Source organism: Thamnophis elegans, chromosome 1, assembly GCF_009769535.1.
Source record: "Thamnophis elegans isolate rThaEle1 chromosome 1, rThaEle1.pri, whole genome shotgun sequence".
In the NCBI taxonomy this organism is placed as follows: domain Eukaryota; kingdom Metazoa; phylum Chordata; class Lepidosauria; order Squamata; family Colubridae; genus Thamnophis; species Thamnophis elegans.
In genome coordinates, this window is record NC_045541.1 from 184,163,687 (window position 1) to 184,182,059 (window position 18,373).

The window sequence follows — 18,373 nt, forward strand, 5'->3', positions numbered from 1 at the left end:
CTCCCAGAATACTGGCTGGGGAATTATGGGAGTTGAAGACCACACATCTGAAACTCATTCAAGTTGAGAATCACTGAAATATTATTGGTGTGTGCTAAGAAGATCATAGTAAAGGAGACATACATGGGCATAGGAGGTGGGCAAGAGAGGATGTCCTTAGACTGATCAATAGTGCTAGCAATAGCACTTAGACTTATATACTACTTCACAGTGCTTCAAAGCTCTCTTTAAGCAGTTTACAGAATCAGCATATTTTCCCCAACAATCTGGGTCCTCATTTTACCGACCTGAGAAGGATGGAAAGCAATCTTGAGCCAGTCAGGATCGAACTCCTGGCAGTGAACTGAATTAGTCTCCAATACTGCATTCTAACCACTGTACCACCACCCTTTCTTCAAAAGTGATTTTCAGGGGAAATTTGTTTTAGGGAGGGGAAAGGAAAGAAAGACCCAAAGGCATAATATAAATGAGAGCTGTCTGGCTTGAATGCTGTGCTTTATAATTCAAATATATTTCAAATTCTTCCCATCCCTCAGACTTTTGTTTTGGGGTGCCAGAGCTTGCTTAGCAGGCCTAGAGAGACTGATCTTCTTTCTCTCCCAGTGGTCTAATCAGTTTCTCTAGGAAATCGGCAGTAAGAAATAACAAATAATAATAAATCCGGCAAAACAACTGGCCGCTGTGATACAATTGTATAATAATAATAATAATAATAATAATAACAACAACAACAACAACAACAACAACAACAACAACTCCGCCGTTGCCGGTCCCAAGCCCAGATGAGAAAGGAGGAGGGTTGGAGTCAGGATGGCAACTGGCCCCATAAAAAAACCCCGCCAACCCATACAATATGGTGAAAGAAACGAATAAAAATTTTATACCGCATCGGTCATCGCGCGGGTTAACAAGGGCCGCGGCGGATGTTGGGGTCCCTGGACATCTGTCGACAAGTGGGCTACAAGTGGACCAGCCAACAAAACGACAAAAATATAGTGCAGATGAAAACCGTGCCATAATGGCCTGTTACTACAACTCAGAGCCAGAAAAAAGAGGCTATTTAAAGCGAATGTATGAATTATGGAAACAACAATATCCAGATTCAAATGTTAGTGAACAACGACTAGCAGATCAAAGGCGATTTATTATACGGAATAAAGTGTTTAGTGAAGTTGAACTTCAGGAAATTCAGGCAAATTGCAAAACCAAAAACACAATATCACAAGGAGAAATAACTGATATTCAAGACACAACTAAAGACATTATAGTAGAACTCCCAGAAGAAGCTCTCAGGGAGGAAATAACACCACCACCACTAGAACCAGTTATCACTGAACCAACTGATGAACTAACTCAAAAACAAAAAGAATTGAAGGATAAGATCATGGAGCATTTTCTGCTTAATGAGGAAAGGCAACGTTTACCATCACTAAAAACTGTGCCTAAGAAAATGTTGGCCCCTATCATGAAAATGGTTAATGCAGTGTTTTCAACAATTGAATCGGGATCCATCTTGGAAACAAACCAGTTAATGTACAGCGCAGCTGTAATAGTCACTAATGAACTAGGCATTAAAATCAAAGTACCTAGTCACACAACAGAAAAAGCATCAAAGCCAAAGTGGAAAATCCGATTAGAACAAAAAGTCAAAAAATTAAGGGCAGATGCTAGTAACTTAAAGAACATGCATGAGCAACAGCTTAAAAACAACAAAACCATAGATAGTCTAATCAGAAGATATAGATTGGATACAAGAAACATCAATGAAGCTGTAGAGATTGTAAAACAGCGGATAACAGCAACAGCTAGAAAAATTGAAAGATATGAGGCACGAATCATCCAATATAAACAAAATCAGCAATTTTTAATCAGACCAACGGCGTTTTTATCAAAGTCTTAATGTGAATGGTGACACCAAAAGTGAAAAACCAGAAAAGCAGGCCACAGTTGAATTCTGGAAAGAATTGTGGGGAAATGCAAAGGACTACAATAAGGAAGCAAAGTGGATACATGACTTTGAGAAAAGCATTGGCAACAAACAAATGCAAGTATTAGAAATAACAAATGAGATGATCAAAAATCGAGTAAAAAAGGTAAAGAATTGGACATCACCTGGAAAGGACCAATTACATGGTTTCTGGCTCAAATATCTGACCAGTTTACATGCAATATTGGCCAGGCAAGTGAATGAAATTTTACAAAAGGGCCAAATTGATGAATGGTTGACAACTGGAAAAATATACTTGATTCAGAAAGATGCAACTAAAGGAACAACTCCTGAAAACTACAGACCAATAACATGCTTGCCAACAACCTTCAAATTACTCACAGGCATTATTGCAGATAACATGATGGATTATTTGGAAACAAACAACATCTTGCCAGTAGAGCAAAAAGGCAACAAAAGAAGGAGCAGGGGCACAAAAGATCAGCTCCTAATTGATAAAATGATATTAGAAAATTGTAAGAACAGAAAAACGAACTTGAATATGGTCTGGATTGATTACAAAAAGGCATTTGACTCACTGCCACATAGTTGGATCATAAAATGCTTAGAAACAACTGGCATTAGCAAAAATATTACATCCTTTACTGAAAAGGCGATGAAACAATGGAGAACTGAGTTGGCAGTAGGGAATGAGATCTACGGAATGGTCAATATCAAGCGAGGAATTTTCCAAGGTGATTCACTTTCACCTCTTCTCTTCATCATCGCAATGATCCCACTATCAGTAATCTTAAAAATAAAAATGAAATTAAGCTACCAAACAGCCAAAGAAGCTGAAAAAATTTCGCATTTACTGTATATGGATGATTTGAAACTCTATGGAAAGTCAGAAATAGAAATCCAATCATTGACAAACACAGTCCGAGTATTCAGCACCGATATTTCAATGCAGTTTGGCATGGAAAAATGCGCCATTGTATCCATAAAAAGGGGCAAAATCACTGCATGTGAGGGAATTGAAATGCCCAATGGCCAACTAATTAAATGCAATGAAAATGAAGCCTACAGGGCTTCCAGGGGGCGGAGCCTGTCGCCGAAGAGGGCTCAACGGAGCTCCTCTCAGAGATCTGGTCTGTATATCTAAATAAGATCATAGATATCACCCCTTTTTGGCTAGAAAGGGGCAGGGAGTTTTAGCTCTGTGGCTAGGGTCTATTCGTAGTTCACAGCCTTCTTCCTTTTTTTGGCTGAGGACAGAGATTAGATCCAGCGTAAGCGGAGCCTTTATCTCCAGCCAGTTCTTCTCAGCTGTTTTTTTTTTGCAGCCCTAGACAGGCGACTCCCCCCCCAGGACAAAGCAAAGTTGTTTGAAGCTAGGATTAATACGGGTGGGTCCCACCCCTGTGAGATTTTTGCTTTTATTACTATCTTAAACACCAGCCTCATTTGTCACAGAGGCTTCTTTGTTTAAACGGACTTCAAAATGGCGATTTCTCTCCGTTGCTGACTGATAGGGGACGTACTTAGCCGGCTTCATCTTCCTGCAGACTGCTCCTTAACAAAATAATTTTTTTTCTTTTGGAAACAGAGGGGAGCGAGAGTGCTGTTTATTTGTTTATTTATAATGCCATCCAGGTCAAAAGCGAAGCGTTTCTCTACGAATGTGCTTAAAGAATCTATGAATGAATCTAAAGAATCTATTATGAAATCGCTGCCCTTGTCTCCTACGCCCTCTACTGGAGAATTCTTAACACAGGAATTTTTCTTTCAAATGTTTAAGGATTTTAAACAGGAAATCAAGGAATTTGTATTGGAGCTATATGGTAATTTAAAGTCTAAAATTGCCCAACTGAAGGCGAGTACGTCTGTAGCTGTGTCTACCCTGACAGATTATACCGCTGAAATGGAGAATAAATTGGAAAGCTTGGAGGAGGCTAATTCTAAATTGACTACTAATATTCAAACTTTACAACAAAAAATTAGAGATACTCAAGAACAGCTCGTTATGATAAATTTTAACAAGAAGGCATTTGCAATAAGAGTCAGAGGATTGCGTGAAAAGGAGCGAGAGAATCTGAAACAGACCTTTGTTGAGGCCTTCAGCCATGCGGTGGGAAGCCCGGGACTTAATTTTGATTGGCAGATCCGGAAAATCTATCGCCAGAACTCGATGGTAGCGGAACAGCGACAGCTCCTGAGGGACATAATTATATATTTCTCCACAAAAGAATCCAGAAATGCGATTATGCAAAAGTTTTACAATAACAGGTTGCGAGTCGATGGGCAGGATCTGATTGTCTTCAAAGAAATACCATCCCAGATGTTAAAAGCAAGAAGAGACTATACTTTCCTAACTAAGGAGCTTATAAACCACCAGATTCAATATAGATGGGAGGCCCCAGCCGGCATTACGATCACATTTGAGAATCAAAGATTTCGTCTCAATTCTGTTTCGGAGGCTCGAGATTTCTACTATAAGACTTTGAAGGCGGGACTTCCTGATTTACTTGGAAAAGAGGAGAGACAAGCCGAAGGAGAAGGCAAGCAGCAGACCACATGGCTGCAAGATGGAGGGGGTAGCTCTCCCTCTCTCGGAGAAGCAGAAGAGCGGAGACCGAGGATTTAGACATTCCAAAATATTCGCCAAAGTTTTGGATTGAATGGGGGTTTGCGATCTCTCTCCGGTAGAAAAAGTGGAACTGGATATTGGTGGTGCGATATTGGGACTGAATTATGTGGATGCTGAATGTATACTTCACGGGACTTGTATGTCTGAATTTTAATTTAAACTGTCCAGGACTCTAAAGTGAAGAGAGTGGTGATGGTAACTTTATTGAACTTTAGTTGGGGAGGAGGGAGTCGGGTAACGCGAGATAGGTGGAGGGGGAGCGAAAGCTTGATCAGAGTATCTCGAGTTAAAAGGTAAACTTACCTCTGTGTGAATTATTGTTTGAAAATAAGGTTAAGAAAGATTATTTGGAGGGACTATGGGAAATAGTGGTAAACATCAGAGAAGCAAGGTATGAGAGTAAAATGCACGCGGAATGATTTATGTTGTTTAAATGCAAAGGACGAGGGTAAAATGCATGCGAAATGATTTACGTTGTCTAAATTCTATTAGAAGGGAAAGCTTGATGAGATTATTTTAAAATAGAAGGCAAATTGATTCTTGTGTAAAGTATATGTGGAACGATCCATGCTGCTTAATTTTTATTAGAAGGGAAAGTTTGGTGAGATTATTTTGAGCTAGGTTGTATACCGATGTCTGTATAAATTTGTATAAATTTTTATTTGAATATAAGGTTAGCTTGAGGAGAGTATTTTAAGATAGAATGCAAACTGATTTTTGTGTAAAGTATTATTTGAATATGTGGATAGATCCACGCTGCTTAAATCTTATTAGAAGGGAAAGCTTGGTGAGATTATTTTGAGCTAGATCGTAAACTGATGTCTGCACAAAGTTGTATAAATTTTTATTTGAAAATAAGGTTAAGGAAGATGAACTGGAGAGTCTATAGGAGGTTGGGATAAATAACAAAGAAGCAAGAGACGAGAATAGAATACATATAGAATGATTTATACTGTCTAAATATAAATAAAGATGGGGGGCTGAGCTTAATACAAAGAGCTCTTTTTTTCTTTTTTTCTTTTTTTTTCTTTTCTTTTCTTTTCCTTTTTATAATTTGTAATCTCTCTTTTATCTATTTTTTTTATATATATTACTTTTACTTTGAATTCATACGATCATAAGATACTTTAGAAGGGGTTTAACAGAAGGCAGTGCCAGGTGTGGGCCCTGGGAAGTCGGGGGGACTAGGGATGGGGATCTACGGGGGGTGGGTGGGTGGGAGCTTATATAGTTTCAATAAGAAGAAGAATGCACTTGTATACGGTTGTTCTTTCTTTTTTTCTTTTCTTTCTTTATATTTTCTTTTCCTGGTTTATTTTATTTTTTATTTTTTTTATTTTTTATCATATTATAGCTCAATAAGAGTTGAATAAAGGAATACACCAAGGGGAGAGGTAGAGGGAAAGAAGAGGGAGGAGTAAGGAAGGAGTAAGGGGAATGTAAGGAGGGTGTAAGGGGAATGTTAGGAGGAAGGGGAGAAAGGAAGGTTTGAGGGGATAGGGAAGTAGGAGGGGAGTGTAGAGGGAGGAAAGGAAAGTTGGAGGGGAAAGATGGGGTGTATGGAGGATGGAAGTGTCAGGTGGGGTTGTGAATGATGATGAGTTGTGTCTTCTTTTTTATTTTATTTTATTTCTTTTCTTATAGCAAATATCCAGTATATAAGTGATTGTAAAATGGAATATGAAAATGAATAAAATATATATTATAAAAAAAAAAAACAATAGGCATACCAAAAAACAAAACCTCCACCCTTTTTCAGTCCAGAGCTGTTAAAAATTGTCCATCTGGAAAGCTCTCCATAATAAATGCTTCTGTTTATTGTTAAAAAAAAAAAAAAAAGAAAAGAAAGAAAATGAAGCCTACAAATACTTAGGCATACTGCAGTTGGATAACATCAAGCATGGAGAAGAGCCAAGGTGGCGCAGTGGTTAAATGCAGCACTGCAGGCTACTGCTAGATCAGCAGGTCAGCGGTTCAAATCTCACCGGCTCAGGGTTGACTCAGCCTTCCATCCTTCCGAGGTGGGTAAAATGAGGACCCAGATTGTTGGGGGCAATATGCTGACTCTCTGTAAACCACTTAGAGAGGCCTGAAAGGCCTATGAAGCGGTATATAAGTCTACTGCTATTGCTAAAAAAAAAAAAAGTCCACCATCACAGTAAGCTACTCATTCAAGATAATGATCAAGGGGAGTTTTCCTGATGTTGGATGGGAGTGGAACAAAGAGCAGTGACTGATCAATATCTTCTGGTAACAGCGTTCCATGTGCCTTTGACGTTGAGTCATGCCGTCCACATGACCACGGAGATGTCTTCGGACAGCACTGCTCTTCAGCTTTGAAATGGAGATGAGCACCACCCCCTAGAGTCAGGAACGACTAGCACATATGTTTGAGGGGAACCTTTACCTAATAAATCTATACTTTGAGGAAGCCTTGGAGTCTTGATTTCACCTGGGCTGTTACTTGGAAGCCTGAAGTTCTACAATGGAAGGGAGATTCTGAAGTTTGTCCTATTTGTTTTATTTTACATTATTTATCATATTTGTATAGCCCTGTCTATACCATCCAATCTTGCTGTGCATCAAACATTTAATTTAAAAAATAAATAAATGCATATATACAGTAATATTAAATAATGATTGCTATTATTAAAAAATATAAGAAATATAACAGGGGTGTCAAACTCACTGCATCACATTGTCGTCATGTGACGTATCATGACTTTTTCCCCTTCTCTAAACCAGGGTGGGGGGGTAGCCAGAATGTGATGCATCTGGCCCGTGGGCCATCAGTTTGACACTCCTGAGCAATAACTATAAATAAGGGACTGATGGTCACTGCAGTAAGGGAGCCATCATAGATCCTCTGGGACTACCAGGTCTGATCATTTCTTTACCCCAGGTTTGATCTACCTGTCCGATTAGAAATGGTCCCTTCTGGACAAGGGTCACATTGATAGCAGTACATCTGTTTGCCCTCTGGAACTCTTCTCCTCTCTCCTGCATGGCATCTCTTCCTGCCACACCTGGCAAAGGGCACCTTCTAAAAGAAAAAAGAGAAATGGCTGAGATGTCCTGTTTCCTTTATTCACTTCCCCACTCATATTTTGATCTTCAGAATGTCTTCAAAAGAAATCCCAGAAGAGAGTGAATCTTTTCCTGAATCTACAGGATTTCCTTCCAGCTCACCTCTGTGGCCCAGATGATTGCATTGGAACTAAGGGTGAACTCCTGGCCTGGGGGAGCCCGGGGATTTATCTGCCCAACCTTCATGGGGACAAAAGATCGATTGGGGAGGAGAACCCAGTTGAGAAGATCATAACCAACAGATCCCAGTCCATCTTCTGAGAAGGAGACCTCATCTCCAGCACTGTTGTTGAACTGGACCTTCCTGAAATAGGGAAGAAGCTGAAATAAAAGAGACACTCAGAAATTGGAATGCTTGACTTAGAGCGACAATTGAGACATCAGGGCTTCGGTCATCCGGCGATGACCATCATCGTAAGAGATGGAATGTATGAATGAAAAGCTAGAAGAGCTTTCTAGGCAGAGATCTGAGCAATAAGGAGTAACACCAAATATTTGACCCCTTTCCCAACATAACAAATGGTTCTCTTTATTTTGGCACCATTACTTCAATTGTAGTTTTACCAGAATGAGACCTCTACACAAAAATTTTAACACCACTTAACAAATTTCATTGTTTGGTTTTGCTCCTTTGATACCTGGCTATGCACATTTTTAAATGTTCTCTTTGGCTCAAGGTCTTGTATATAACAAATGCATTTCAAGAATGATGAAATCATTAATATCACCATAGTGTCCAGTTCTACTTTCTCTAGCGGATAGTCAAAGAGAATAGAATGCAGGAGCTGGGTCAGAATAAATGGGGCCATATGGAAAGAAGTACCAAGTGGTGCAGTGGCCTAGAGGTGGAGCTCTCGCCTCACAATCAGGAGGATGTGAGTTCGATCTTAGGTAGAGTTAGATATTTCTCTCTCTGGGCACAATATATCTGCTGAACAAAACTCTGCATTGGCAACAGGAAGGGCATCTGGCCAGTAAACACTCTGTTAGCTCCATTCAGTTGCCCAGACTCCACCTTGCAAGGGTCATTAATAGAAGATGATGATAATCAGTGGTGGGTTGCTAGTCGGTTTACTATGGTTTACTTGTGCTTGCATGTGCACTCGTGCACAAACACAGCGCTTCTGCGCATGCACAGAAGCATCGGGGGGGGGGGAGCCTCCCGCTGCTGCCACTACAGGTTCAGCCAAACCAGGAACAACCCACCTCTGATGATAATGTGGAAAGAAGTACCTGCCCTGGTTTGTTACTACAAACTTTCTGTTTCAATATGCTTTGACATTCGTTGATAGGGTAGCATACAGTTATTTAATCAGTAATTGATGAAGTTCACATGGGAATTTCCTCTCTAATCATTTGTGGCCTGAGTAAAAAGTCATATAGATTACCTGCCATGACTGGACATTTGAGATCCTCTTTCCAAGCCTCATCATGGTTGGCCGTGTTCCTGACCCATACACCGCATGTAGTGCATGTGCCACAGCATAAACAGAATTGTAGATATTGTAACTTTCACCTGTCATACTTGTTTCAAATACATAAGATGGCAGATTCTGCAGATTCTCCTTTCCTGTACATTGCTGTTTCCACTTTTTGGGGATCGCTCCTGGTTTGTGGATGACACAGTCAAACATTTTTTCCCACCACAGTGGGAGTAAGTCATCTCCTTCTGGGTTCAAAGAGTCTAAAGACAGGAGGGAATGGCTGAATTCTGAGAGATCCCTGGTGTGTTCCCTAAAATGCAAAGCCCCATGGAAGTACTTTTTAAACTGCAATATTTCTTTAGATCCCACCACACTAAAATCGCAAAAGGAAGGTAGGAGCCAAACTTTCTGAAATGAAATGGATTGTCTATAACCAAGCAGGATGAGCAATACGATAGAAATAATAGCAGAGTCTCCAAACAGAGTAATCACATCACTTCTTGGAACATCTTGAAAAGAAGTGGTCCTACCACTTTAATAACAACAATATCAAAATTGAATATTTCAGGAAAGGCCAGGCAGATCTCCTTCTCCTTGAGCATTGGCACCAGAGTTGAGATGAAATGTTTCCCACTGTCACTTTCAGAGGGAATAAGCCCGATCCAGTTCCACTGGAAATACAGGAGCAGATGAACTAAACCCTCGTACTGTTGAAATTCATTGGGATTAATCCGGAAGAACGAAGGATAAACCATCCTGTCTCCTTGAGAGAAGTCAAAGCCAATTCTGAGCTGGAGAAAGTAAGAATCTTCTTTCAAAGACAAAGCAAAGTTTTATGGTGACTTTAGGTGTCATCACTGTTTGGTTGTTGCTTCACCAACTGGAGTAGCTCAGAACACAAGAAAAAAGTATTAAGCTACAGAAAATAAATAGCATTGGAAGGGTGGCTAGACAGTTATGAAAGTCAGGAAGAAATTCCTGTTGGCAAGTACAGAATTCCAGAATTGTCCCATTCCCTACATCTTTGGAGGTATCTATCCTATCCTATCCTATCCTATCTATCTATCTTTCTATCCATCCATCCATCCATCCATCCATCCATCCATCCATCCATCCATCCATCCATCCATCTATCTATCTATCTATCTATCTATCTATCTATCTATCTATCTATCTATCTATCTATAAGCTAAGTACCAATTAATCATCATGAAATTTCCAGAATCATAAAGCCTACAAACTTGAAATTTGGCATGTATGTTCCTCTTGGCTTCTATGTACTCGCTACAAAAGGATTTTTCAAAACGACCATCAAATCATTAGTATTTCTTATACAACAATTAACACGCTCTGATGCTAAGGAGTTCTACTCCCCTTCCCCACCTGAAAAGAACTCTGTTCCAACTGCCAGTTGCCTCACATTCCATTACCTCAGTTAAAACTGACAGACATTCCACTCCTTCACTCAGGAGTGGTCTGGGGCTCCTTACAATACTAAACATCAGTACCACACCAAAATGTCTATGTGTTCCACCTATGGAAATACTTCTGGAATCAAGGTGGTGGGAATGATATTCCCTTATGTGTTTCAATCACCAACCACCACCGAACCACCAGATTGAACCGGAGTGAATCAGATTTCTCCTGCATTGCCCAACCACATAGTTTGTTGTGAAAGACGGGTATGCAGCTAGTACTGTATAAAATATATCTTGACAGATAAAATATAAAAATGAATTCAACAAAAGCATGGATTCTCTAACTCATATACCCCTGATATGCCATCCATGAACCCCCAAATAACGTGGCTTTGGCTTCTGTGTGATTATTTTGTTTGTCTCCCTCATTTTGCATGCGGTGAAGCCCCCTTACCTGTGGGACCTTGAAGATGCTGAAGATGGAGGCCATCTGCCTTGAGGATTTGGGGTTGCCACTTCCAATGACAGAGAGCAGAGGGTCCTGCCTGCCACATTTATAGCCTGGAACCATCTGACTATGTGTGGAGAGCAGGGAGAGGCTGATTAAAGAACTATTCCTCTCAGTCTGATGATTGTCATAGATGCGGAAGCCAAAGGTGATGTTGGGGAGGAGAACCTGATCCTTGTTCACTTCTGAGACTGCAAACTTCAAGGTTAGGAACTGCTGGTAGTTCTTGGGGATGGGCCTGTTGCGAGCAAATCATTGAGAAACATTGCATAGTAACTTCTGTGTGGAGTTAGCATTGACTTTAAATTGGTGTTGTTCTGAGTAGCAATTTCCATGTTTCATTGTGTTTGTGTTTGTTTTTTAAAGGAAAGACCTTGATTAAACCTGGGTGGCTTTGTAAGATTGGAGAAAAAGCCTATCTGTCCATATAATGAACTATTTTCTATGCTCTGTCATCCCTCCCTTCTTCCCTTTTCTGCAGTGTCTGTAATCCTTCCCAATTGCTCCTCTACATCCCCAGTCAATTTGATTCTCTCCTTCAGCAGCTTCTTCAAGTCTCATAACCATTGCTGGGCATGGTTGGGAATACAGCATAGATTTACAAAGATTATTAATGAGCACTATTGATTCCAAAACTGAGCCTTTTTTTTTTCAATACAGCATACTGAAAAATAAGCTTTTATTTTAATTTTCCACCATGGTTTTTTGTCCCAATTAATATTATAAGTCAACTTTTTTCCCAGGCCAGGGCAGTTTCTAATGTCTTATCCTTCCTCACTTTTTATGTTGTTTATCATCTTTCTGATGATGAGTTGTACAACGATTGAGATTTATAGCATGTTGTTTTAAAAAAATTCATTGACTAATAAATTAGACTAAATAAATATTGACATGTTGTCCATCTCGTTAAGTCCATCTCACTGTCACAAAGAGGAGGGGTTTAATTTATTTTGCAAAGAACCAGAGGGCAGGACAAGAAAAAAATGGTTGGAAACTAATCAAGGAGAGAAGCAACCTGGAATTAAGGAGAAATTTCCTGAGGAACAATTAACCAGTGGAATAGCTTGCCACCAGAATTTGTGGGGGCTTCGTCACTGGAGGTTTTTAAGAAGAGATGGAATAGTTACCTCTCAGAGACCATCTGAGAAATAGGGTCTCCTGCTTGGACATGGGCTGGACTAGAAGACCTCCAACATCCCTTCCAGCTTTATTCTGATTGAAATAATGCTCAACTATACATTCTTGGCCCTGTCAAATTAAGCAATGCTGTTGATATCCCATCTCAGTGTCTGGAGTTTTGGGGGTCTTGATGGGAAGAAATACGGTTCAACTAAAACCTTGAAAGACTAAATGGCTTTGGAATTTCAGCCCTTCTGGTTCCAGGGTTTCATCAGAGTTTGTACTGGAGGTTTTTAAGAAGAGACTGGAGGGTGACTTTCCTGAAATGTTGTAGGGTCTCCTGCTTGGACAGGGGCTTGGACTAGAAGTTCTCCAAGGTCCCTCCAAGTTCTATCCTAATTGGCTATCTAAGAGGCAATATTTTATGACCTTGAGCTTCATTGAGAAAAGTACAAAGATTTGAGCTACACAAGGATGTGCATAGAGCACTAGAACAAGTATTTCTGAAAGGAGTCTTTGAATCAAAAGCAAAGCAAACAATCATCTACATCTTTCTGCTGCAGGTGAAACTTACACCAGCGTATAAGAAATCTTGGAAGGGTCTTTACTAAAATCTGGATTCTTGAAGTAATGAATGCTTGTCAGGAGAAAATTCCCACCAATAATGAGATCGCCGGGCCTGAAATATTCTTGCTGAATCTGGAAAGTGTTTGCCAACACACCTGTGTTTGGCATCCTCTTAGCATGAGTTGGAGGCAGGAGCCAGAAGAGCAGCAGCAGCAGGAGAGGCATCCCAGCCATTCTTATCACCTTCTCTCCTAGATCAGAAATCAAGGCTTGTGCAGAGGGTGAATTGCAGGTGGCACCTGAAATCTCAGCAGAGTTTTAGAACTACAGGGACAGTCCCTGCAACCTGGATGCTCTTGGAGCAGATTTATATCAACCATGTTTCCTCTTACCTGTGTTTGAGCTTTGACCAAAAAGAAAACGGAGGCCAGATAAGTCTCACCAAACCCAGGAATATCACTGCCCCCGCAGGAAATCTCAAAGTATATTTTTTGTAAAGGAGGTTTATCTCATAAGAATTTTGTGGGTTGAAATCCAGAGGGAATTCATTGAGAATTACTGTTCTTTGGATAATTGCAAGGAAAAGCAGTATCCTTCCCACTTAGTATTAAATTGTGTTTGTGCATCAGAAAGGGAGAAACACATTTATGTTTCTTGTATTCCACAGAGCAGATAGAATTAAGGTGAATAGCAATAGCACTTAGACTTATATACGGGTTCATAGTGCTTTATAGCCCCTTCCTTAGCGGTTTACAGAGTCAGCCTTTTGTTCCCAACAATCTGAGTCCTCATTTTACCCACCTCAGAAGGATGGAAGGCTGAGCCTGGTGAGATTTGAACTGCCAAATTGCAGGCAGCAGAAGTAGCCTATAGTACTGCACTCTAACCACTTTGCCAGTGTGGCTCATGAGTATTTGACATATATGTCAAGTACCATTAAGCTATTTGACATATAGTACATGAAACTGAGCAACCAGCAGTCAGTGTTGGTTGGAGGGGACAGATTGAGCCCAAATCCCTGATTTTCAAGATGTCTCACTAAGGCATTCCCTGTTCGATGTCAGATCCCACGTTGATCAAACTGACTTAAACTAGAAGAACACATTATTGAATGATTATGTTTAGTTTGCACCCATTATAGCTCTCTTGGCTATGGCCACGGCCATCTTAATTCTGCCTGATCCTTCAGGATGCCCAACCAGATGTCTCTGCATTGACTACAAGTGGGAGAAACACACACCTCACTCACTATTGTTGTTCTCTCCTGTCACTATGCAGGCATATGTCTCACAACTCATAGTAAGTCATCACGACTGATCACCGTTCCTTTCCAAAGATGTCTCTAATTCCCCATCAGAGGCTGTGGCTGCTATTACATCTTCTGAGATAAAATTCGTATTGATAAATATTCCTCTGAAAGACTGTTTGCCAAGCCTTGCTGACTGTGAATGAAAGGAATTCACAGTCATACAAATAAAAGGGGCTTTGCTGGGACCCAGACTTTACGTCTTGCTTTTTAATGACCCATCCTAGGTCAGAACAGCCCCAATGGTGTTATTGTTATGCAGGTGTTCAGGTGTAAATCAGTAAAAATAAAAGATGAAGTCCACGTTAAGCTAAACATGTTTATTCTGCTGAATAAAGATGGGTCCTCTCTTAAATTGGAAGAACCCCAAACATAGTGTAAGGAGATATTGTATATACAGTATTATTTCTGAAAAACATACAAGAATGTGGATCAAATATATGGAACACATTTTGCAAATGACGCTTTATCATTATGTGTATATAGAAGTGCACAGCCCTTTGACTTTCCAAATAAAGAATTTATAAGCATTTCATGTATTGTATCTGTAAGTTTAATAAACAAGCAAGAGAATATCATCCTCCCTAATCAATAATAGTGTATTCCATTTATTTTCACACAATTTTCCTTCCTTCCTTTCTTCCATCTCTCAGCCCATCTTTCCTTCTTCATCAATGTAAGAAAGGATAAAAATAGTGAGAACAATAATATTCGTTTTACAGCATCATATTTATTAATAACATATGTTTCTATACTAAATTAATAGAAAGTAAAACAACACGGCTCATTGAAACTCTAGGGTTTTAAAAATAGTTGATTTAATTTAAAAAATACAGGTAGTTTGGAATTCAGCAAAGCCTCAGGGATCTAGGCAAAATACATACTTCAAACACTGATAATGAATCCAATTCAAGACATTTTAACTGTAACCATTCTATTAAAATAAATAAAGTAGGAAACTTTTTTCCAAGTTGATTACTGTGGTCTCACTGAGGACAAGAGCAGTAAGTGAAAAATACAAGGGTCATTGTTGCTGATGCTCTGTGTTCAGTCACATAATTTAATTTCCAATTATTTCATAGAGAAGCTCTTCTCTCATTTCATCATTTTAAGAATTTAGATGAAATAAAAAATGCCTCAAAGTCAATGCAAGTTCCCAATTCCTGCATACATCAGAAGTTGTTGTGCCTCAATATATTTTCTCTACAATTCAGGCATAAGTAGAATCCATCCATCCATCCATCCATCCATCCATCCATCCATCCATCCATCCATCCACTCACTTATTCATGTAATTTCTATATCTGCCAAACTCAACCAAGCAAATTTACTGCAACCAGTTATAGCACTTGAAAAGGTATTATTTAATGGATCTGTTCCTTCTTCTCTGTCATCAAGATTCTGAAATATAAGATAGTAAATATGTCTCAAAGTTAAATAGCACTTAGACTTATATACAGCCCCCTCTAAGGTGTTTACAGAATAGCATATTGCCCACAACAACCTGGGTCCTCATTTGACCAACCTCAAAAGCACAGAAGGCTGAATCAACCTTGAGCCTGGTGAGATTTGAACTGCTGAATTGCAGTCAGCTGGCAGTCAGCAGAAGTAGCCTGCATTGTAACCATTGCATCTCTGTGGCTCTGGTAACTATAAATGTTTCCAAAGCATGCATTAGCTAGAAATTTTTGTTCCTCATCATATTTTCTCTACAATTGAGATGGGGCCTCAGTAGGATAATGTAGCATTTAGGGAAAAAGATGCAAGCCAAGAGACCAGCCCCAGAGGCCAAGATGGAGAAGATTTCCACGGCCACCATAGACTTCCCTTTGGTACTCAGATAAGTAGGGAGGAAGGTGATCCAAACACTGCAAAAGACCAGCATGCTGAAAGTTATGAACTTGGCTTCATTAAAACTATCAGGCAATTTCCTAGCTAAAAAGGCCATTGTGAAACTGATAAAGGCCAAAAGAGCCAGATAAGCAAGGACAGTGTAAAACATTGAAACTGAGCCTTCATTACATTCCAAGATAATCTCTCCTACCAAGGAGTGGAAGTCCAGATTGGGAAATGGGGGAGAAGTTCCCAGCCAGATGGCACAAAGAACTGCTTGTACCAGGGGACAAGCTAAGACAATGGAATTGATCAGTGGTTTTCCTAAGAGTTTCCTTGTCCTGTTCCCTGGTTTGGTGGCCATGAAGGCCAGAACCACCATGACAGTTTTTGCTAATACTGAGGAAACCGCAATGGAAAAGAGAATGGCAAAGGCAGTTTGCCGAAAGAGACAGGTGAGCCTCCTGGGTCGACCAATGAAGAGGAAGGAACAGAGGAAGCAGAGCAGAAGGGAGACCAGGAGGACATAAGTAAGATCTCGGTTGTTGGCTTTGACGATTGGAGTGTCACGATGCTTAAGGAAAATTGCCAAAACTCCTAAGGTGATCATGGAAAGAGAAAGTGCGAGGGAACTTAAAACATATCCCAGGGTATCCTGATAGGAAAGAAAGTGGATCTTCTTCTCAATGCAGTGCTCCTTGTCTTTGTTGGGATATTGGTCCATTGGGCAGGGGTCACAGCGAGCTGCATCTGAAATCATGATAAAGTGATAAGATGAAAATTCTTAGCCTTTGTCCTAAGCATTATCCTTCCCTCAAGGATACACTGACTGTCCACTGAGCATGTTATGGACATCAAATAGAGAAAATCCTTCTTCATTGATGATGACTCTGAGAATAAATTCTCAATTCTTCTGCTTGTGCTTGAGGTAGAGACATCTGGTTCAGTGGTGGGTTTCTACCGGTTTTAACTACCGGTTTGCTCATGCGTGCTTATGGATGCTCGTGTCCATGTGATGCTTTTCCACATGTGCAGAAGCATCCGGGTGGGTGCACAGAGCCTCCTGCCACCACTACTACCAGTTTGGCTGAAATAGGCTGAACCTGGAGCCACCCTCCTCTGATTTGGTTGTGTACCCTTAAAGATAACACTAGAGAAAGATGGTTGGATCAGAGCCAAGGCGGTTCTTCTGGATTCAAAGTAAACCTCAGCATTCAAAACTGTGTTTTAGTAGGTTGATTAAACTCAATGTCATTGTGGGTATTGTGCAAACACCTGAAACTATCATAAGCTGTTTGCAACTTACCCATCACTTCCCCTTATGGAAAATAGTTGTGTTTATTTTTTCTTAGCAGATAAACTTGGCAAGGAAGAACATGCAGAAAAGCAAATGCAACCTTTCTTACTGGTAGAGTTAAGATCCTTCGACTAGAGGGTTAAATGTGATTGCTGGTTCATTCATTCAGTGAGCTCTTCGTTTAGGAAGAACATGGTGTCTGCCAGGGTAGAATCCACTTAATCTTCCTTTATTTTTAGAGCTGCAAAATTGTCATAAATGTGGGTCTACATTAGGAAGATGGGCATGTTGGTTTGCACAACTGATTCTCTTTTTCTCCTATACCTCCTCATTCCTGCTTGAGAGTCTCCTTGAGCAACTTGCCTGTTTGGTTAGAAATGGTCCCTTCTGGGCAAGAAATACATCCATAGCAACAAGACCGCTTCCCCTCTGCAACTTTCCTGGCTTGACCTGGAAGGCAGCGCTTCACACAACGGGAGAAAGGCTTTGTCTGAAAGGAGAGTGAGAGTTGCTTTGAGATGGAGAGGTTAGAAATATTCAGCTTGGATTCAGGTTCTTCCTTCCCCCAAATTCTGATAAGAGTTTTCACCACAACAGCCTGTTTTCTCCTCTCAGGTTTCCTTAACCCTGGAAGCAACATCTATTCCCCACCTGGTTAGCCCACACAATGGCATCAGGATCAATGCTGAAATCTGCAATAGAAGGAGTTTCCGGATCAACCCATCCAACTTTCTGTCGAAGGATTGTCTTATTTTCAAAGACAACCCAGTTGAGGATATCAAATCCTGCATATTTCATTCCATTATCTGAAAAGAAGACTTCATCTCCAGCAGTGTTGTTAAAGTGGATATTTCTCAAGAAAGTGTGGATCTGAGATTGCAAGCAAAGAAACAAAAAGAAGAGTGTTAAGACTTTGAGGAAAAAGTGCAAAGAAGAGCAAGTAAGATGATCAAGGGCCTGGAGATAAAAATATGTGAAGAATGGTTGCAGGAATTGGGTGTGGCCAGTCTAAAGAAAAGAAGGACTAGGGGTGACATGATAGCAGTCTTCCAGTATTTGAGGGGCTGCCACAAAGAACAGGGGAGGGGGTTAATTTATTTTCCAAAGCACCAGAAGGCAACACAAGAAACAAAGGATGGAAACTAATCAAGGAGAGAAGCAACTTAGAAATAAGGAGAAATTTCGTGACAGTTAGAAGAATTAATCAGTACAACTTGCTTCCAGAGGTTGTGGGTGC

At 40.2% G+C, this 18,373-nt stretch overlaps 1 protein-coding gene across 1 annotated transcript in view; it reads right to left on the bottom strand.

Moving 5' to 3' along the window:
- Positions 1-15,684: 15,684 nt before the first annotated feature.
- Positions 15,685-18,373, bottom strand: part of LOC116507027 (vomeronasal type-2 receptor 26-like) — a 10,334-nt gene continuing 7,645 nt past the window's right edge. The window contains exons 4-6 of the mRNA XM_032214953.1: positions 17,788-18,006; positions 17,539-17,626; positions 15,685-16,589 (exon numbers count right to left, since the gene is read on the bottom strand). Of these exons, the coding sequence (XP_032070844.1) occupies positions 15,685-16,589; positions 17,539-17,626; positions 17,788-18,006 (1,212 nt within the window). The remainder of the gene's footprint in view (positions 16,590-17,538; positions 17,627-17,787; positions 18,007-18,373) is intronic.